Here is a 5,931-nt window from a genome sequence, read left to right as displayed (position 1 = left end):
TGTGCACTCTACAGCACCTCAGCAGCAGCAGCTTACTCTGATCTTTACACTTTTATGTCACAGCTCTCGGTTTAAAAGTCATGTTGCTATTTTAGCTCAATCCCTGACCTCTGGCCTTCCCAGCTGGGACATGTCCCTCCAGTCCATGGGAGGCACTGCCCTATTGGCTGAGCCTAGCTGTCCATCAGGGGGTGAAGTGCCCTCATTGGTGGAGCACAGTTTACGCCCGGCTGCTATGCAGGGCCCCATTCCAGAATGCTATAAAAAGAGTGTGTGAGGAGTCGCTCTGGGCTGTTGGTCTCAGAGTGTGTGTGTACCATAAGGTAGGGCCGTGTCTCGTGTGTTTGGTAAAGGAATTTAAAGCAACACTGCAAGCATGACTACTGCCCATAAATTGGTGATCGTCCGTCATGGCGAGAGTGAGTGGAACCAGTACAACAAATTTTGCGGCTGGTTTGATGCCGACCTCAGCGAGAAGGGCCTGGAAGAGGCCAAACGTGGTGCCAAGGCCATCAAGGACGCCGGAATGAAGTTTGACATCTGTCACACCTCCGTGCTGAAGCGAGCAGTCAAGACCCTGTGGACCATCCTGGAGGGCACAGACCAGATGTGGCTTCCCGTGTACCGCACATGGCGTCTGAACGAGCGCCACTACGGCGGCCTGACAGGTCTCAACAAGGCAGAGACAGCCGAGAAGCACGGAGAGGAGCAGGTCAAGATCTGGCGTCGTTCCTTCGACATCCCCCCTCCCCCCATGGAACACGACCACGCCTTCCACAAGATCATCAGTGAAGTAAGAGGCCGGTGTTGCTGGTGGTGAATAGTAGTACATCACAAAACAGACTTGTGAACCACATTTTAGGTCTGTGACTGCTAACATAATAATAATAATAATAATAACACCTGACACATTATTTTAAAGCGTTGCGTGCAACTACCCCTGGAATGTGTTCCCATTGTACAAGGAAACCAGTCAATTTCAGGAGATTTATGACTTGCTTAGGAGATCCTGCAAGACTTGCAGGTTTCAGTCGACGTAAAACAGCATTCATTGGATGGATGGAACAGTGTTGGATGAAATTCTAGAACTTCTCATGTAAGACTTGTTACTTGTATGAGCCCAAACATGTACTGTACGAATCAAATGAAATCCAATGTTATTTGTCACATGCGCCCCGAATAGAACAGGTGTAGACCTTACCGTGAAATGCTTAATTACAAGCCCTTTAACCAACGATGCAGTTTTAAGTTAAATTAGGAAGATATTTACTAAATAAACTAAAGTAAAAATGTTTTTAAAAAGTAACACAATTAAATAACTGTAACAAGGCTATATACAGGGGGTACTGGTACTGAGTCAATGTGCAGGTTAGTTGAAGTCATTTGTACATGTAGGTAGGGGTAAAGTGACTATGCATAGATAATAAACAGCGAGTAGCAGCAGTGTAAAACAAAGGGGAGGGGGCAGTCTTATTGTTCACCAGTCTTATTGCTTGGGGGTAGAAGCTAAGGAGCATTTTGGACCTAGACTTGGCACTCCAGTACCGCTTGCCGTGAGGTAGCAGAGACAACAGTCTATGACTTGGGTGATTTCCTCTGACATGTACTGCTTGAGGTACTACGTAGGCTTTGCCAGGATTCATTTGCAGCCCTCTGGGATGTTACATCATACCTGCTTTTGTGATGATACATTTGAGCAGTGTAACCCAACATGCTGTTCTGTCCTCCCACCAGTCAAGGCGCTACAAGGGCCTGAAGCCCGGTGAGCTGCCCACATGTGAGTCCCTGAAAGACACTATTGCCCGTGCCCTGCCCTACTGGAACGATGTCATCGTACCTGAGATCAAGGCTGGCAAGAACGTCATCATCGCTGCCCACGGCAACAGCCTCCGCGGAATTGTCAAGCACTTAGAGGGTTGGTATTATGGGCTGCTGCAGTGGCTGGACACAGGGGGGTCAGGAAGTGGGAGAGGAGGTACAGGGAAAAGGTTAGAGTTAATGTTTCACAAGGAATGTTGGCATGTTGTCAAACATCACATGACTCACAGATCTAACAGATGCATAGCCCCTGAACAAACTGAAAGGTCTGCAGCCTGCAACAAGTAAGGATGATGCACAGTAGTAATGATGGTACACAGTAGTAATGATGATACACAGTAGTAATGATGATACACAGTAGTAATGATGGTACACAGTAGTAATGATGGTACACAATAGTAATGACAATACAATGATAATACTAACGTAATGATACACTCATGACATTACAGTTAGTCACCTAACTGTTTGTTTACTGTGGTTCAGTGAGAATACAGCTGCTGGGCCTGTAGGCATAGTATGGTACACCACATGCACCCAGTCACATAAATATATATATATATATATACACTACCGTTCAAAAGGGGTCACTTAGAAATGTCCTTATTTTGGAAAAAAAAGCCCATTTTTTTGTCCATTAAAATAACATCAAATTGATCAGAAATACCATGTAGACATTGTTAATGTTGTAAATGACTATTGTAGCTGGAAACGGAAGATTTTTTATGGAATATCTACATAGGCATGCAGAGGCCCATTATCAGCAACCATCACTCCTGTGTTCCAATGGCACGTTGTGTTAGCTAATCCAAGTTTATCATTTTAAATGAATATTAGAAAACCCTTTTACAATTATGTTAGCACAGCTGAAAACGGTTGCGCTGATTAAAGAAGCAATAGACTAGTTGAGTATCTAGAGCATCAGCATTTGTGTGTTAGATTACAAAATGTCTAGAAACAAATAACTTTCATCTGAAACTCGTCAGTCTATTCTTGTTCTGAGAAATTAAGGCTATTCCATGTGAGAAATTGCCAAGAAACTGAAGATCTCGTACAACGCTGTGTACTACTCCCTTCACAGAACAGCGCAAACTGGCTCTAAACAAAATATAAAGAGGAGTGGGAGGCTCCGATGCACAACTGAGAGAGAGGACAAGTACATTAGAGTGTTTGGTTTGAGAAACAGATGCCTCACAAGTCCTCAATTGGCAGCTTCATTAAATAGTACCCGCAAAACACCAGTCTCAACGTCAACAGTGAAGAGGCGACTCCGAGATGCTGGCCTTCTAGGCATAGTTCCTTTGTCGAGTGTCTGGGTTCTTTTGCCCATCTTAATCTTTTATGTTTATTGGCCAGTTTGAGATATGGCTTTTTCTTTGCAACTCTGCCTAGAAGGCTAGCACCCCGGAGTCACCTTTTAAAATGATAAACTTGGATTAGCTAACACAACGTGCCATTGGAACAAAGGAGTGATGGTTGCTGATAATGGGCCTCTGTACGCCTGTGTAGATTTCCACTAAAAATCAGTCGTTTCCAGCTACAATAGTCATTTACAACATTAACAATGTCTACACTTTATTTCTGATCAACTAGATGTTATTTTAATGGACAAAAAAATGGTTTTTCTTTCAAAAACGAGAACATTTCTAAGTGACCCCAAACTTTTGAACTGTAGTGTATATACATTATATATATATATAAATATATACACAGTACCAGTCAAAAGATTGGACACACCTACTCATTGAAGGGTTTTTCTTTATTTTTACTATTTTATACATTGTAGAATGATAGTGAAGACATGAAAACTATGAAATAATACATGTGGAATCATGTAGTAGCCAAATTGATTATTCTAAAATGGATTAAAGAAAACATTTGCTCAGCAATCTACACACAATACCCCATAATGACAAAGCAAAAGCAGGTTATTTGAATTTGTTTCAAATTTATACTTTTTTAAAACCGAAATACCTTCTTTACATAAGTATTCAGTCCCTTTGCTATGAGACTCGAAATTGAGTTCAGGTGCATCCTGTATCCATTGATCATCTTGACATGTTTCTACAACTTGATTGGAGTCCACCTATGGTAAATTCAATTGACTGGACATGATTTGGAAAGGCACACACCTGTCTATATAAGGTCACACAGTTGGCAGTGCATGTCAGAGCAAAAACCAAGCCATGAGGTCAAAGGAATTGTCCGTAGAGCTCCGAGACAGGATTGTGTTGAGGCACAGACCTGGGGAAGTGTACCAAAAAATGTCTGCAGCATTGAAGGTCCCCAAGACCACAGTGGCCTCCATCATTCTTAAATGGAATAAGTTTGGAACCATCAAGATTCTTCCTAGAGCTGGCCGCCCGGCCAAACTGAGCAATCGGGGGAGAAGGGCCTTGGTCAGGGAGATGATCACTCTGTGGAGATGGGAGAACCTTCCATCTCTGCAGCACTCCACCAATCAGGCCTTTATGTTAGAGTGGCCAGACGGAAGACACTCCTCAGTAAAAGACACATGACAGCCCGCATGGAGTTTGCCAAAAGGCACCTAAAGGACTCTCAGACCATGATAAACAAGATTCTCTGGTTTGATTGAACTCTTTGGCCTGAATGCCAAGCGTCATGTCTGGAGGAAACCTGGCACCTGGCTGTGGGGATGTTTTTCTGCGGCAGGGACTGGGAGACTAGTCAGGTTTGAGGCAAAGATGAACGGAGCAAAGTACAGAGAGATCCTTTATGAAAACCTGCTCCAGAGCTCTCAGGACCTCAGACTGGTGTGAAGGTTCACCTTCCAACAGGACAACGACCCTAAGCACACTGCCAAGACAATGCAGGAGTGGCTTCAGGACAAGTCTATGAATGTGCGAGGCATTGGAAAACCTCCCTGGTCTTTGTGGTTGAATATGTGTTTGAAATTCACTGCCTGACTGAGGAACAATGTGTGGGGTACAGAGATGAGGTTGTCGTTCAAAAAGCATGTTAAAATCTAATATTGCACATAAAGTCCATGCAACTTATTCTGTGACTTGTTAAACACATTTTTACTCCTGACCTTACTTAGGCTTGCCATAACAAAGGGGTTGAGTGCTTATTGACTCAAGACATTTCAGCTTTTAATTTTTTTAAATTAATATATATATGTTTCTCAAAACATAATTCCACTTTGACAATTATGGGGTACTGTGTAAACAAAATCAGGCTGTAACACAACCAAATGTGGAAAAACTTAAGGTGTGTGAATATTTTCTGAAGGCACATTTCCAGATAACCAGGAGTCTATAAATAGCTTGTTGCTCTCTCCCTGGAGCTCAGACAGACACAGTGGAAAAGGCCATGGGCACGGTTCCCGTTACTGACACGACCTTTCTGCAGAAAGGTTCTGCATTCTCCAGGAGTGGTGGGACCGGGGTGATGCCGACAGGGTTGCTGGGTTGCAGAGGGAGAGGGGGTGACAAAAGGGCAGAGGGAAAGGGCAGAGAAAGGTAAAGTCTGCTGAAACAAGCTACTTAATGGCCCCCCTAGCGCTCCCCTGAAAGAGGAGTATGGACGACCTCCCCTGTCAAAGGTGGTACTAGCTAAGAAATATACCAGCCTTTGAGGATCTGTACTTACCCTCCACTGGGAATACACATGTCAAATACATTGCCTTATGTGAATTTCCTCTATGTGGATGATCAGTCTTGATTTCACACACTAACCTCTGCTCACTCCTAACACGTCCTTCTGTCTGTCTCGTCAGGCATGTCAGACGCTGCCATCATGGAGTTGAACCTGCCAACAGGTATCCCCATTGTGTACGAGCTGGACGCAAACCTGAAGCCCGTCAAGCCCATGGCTTTCCTGGGAGACGCTGAGACTGTGAAGAAGGCCATGGAGGCTGTTGCTGCCCAGGGCAAAGCTAAGAAGTAAGCCAGCCTGGAGACATCAAGAGGAGAAAGAGAAAAAGTGACTGTCCCTCCCCCCGCTCAAGCCTTGTCCACTCAACCAAACACACACGCACACACACACACTATTGTGGAGTGTCACAGTCCCACTGTAGGTGTTGGTGAAGCCCTGTGTTAAGGGCACAACAGTCTGACACAACAAATAAAGAAAACACCTTTTTGTGTCTTT

General features: G+C 44.1%; 1 protein-coding gene across 1 annotated transcript; it reads left to right on the top strand.

Moving 5' to 3' along the window:
- The first annotated feature begins 257 nt into the window (after window positions 1-257).
- Window positions 258-5,931, top strand: LOC109874031 (phosphoglycerate mutase 2). Its single transcript, XM_020465771.2, has 3 exons — window positions 258-793; window positions 1,735-1,915; window positions 5,558-5,931. Exons 1-3 carry the CDS (start codon window positions 377-379, stop codon window positions 5,725-5,727), a joined length of 768 nt encoding a protein of 255 aa, XP_020321360.1. The 5' UTR covers window positions 258-376; the 3' UTR covers window positions 5,728-5,931.

This window comes from Oncorhynchus kisutch, linkage group LG29 (assembly GCF_002021735.2).
Source record: "Oncorhynchus kisutch isolate 150728-3 linkage group LG29, Okis_V2, whole genome shotgun sequence".
In the NCBI taxonomy this organism is placed as follows: domain Eukaryota; kingdom Metazoa; phylum Chordata; class Actinopteri; order Salmoniformes; family Salmonidae; genus Oncorhynchus; species Oncorhynchus kisutch.
The sequence above is the reverse complement of the archived record's forward strand: the minus strand, read 5'-3'. Positions and strand labels throughout refer to the sequence as shown.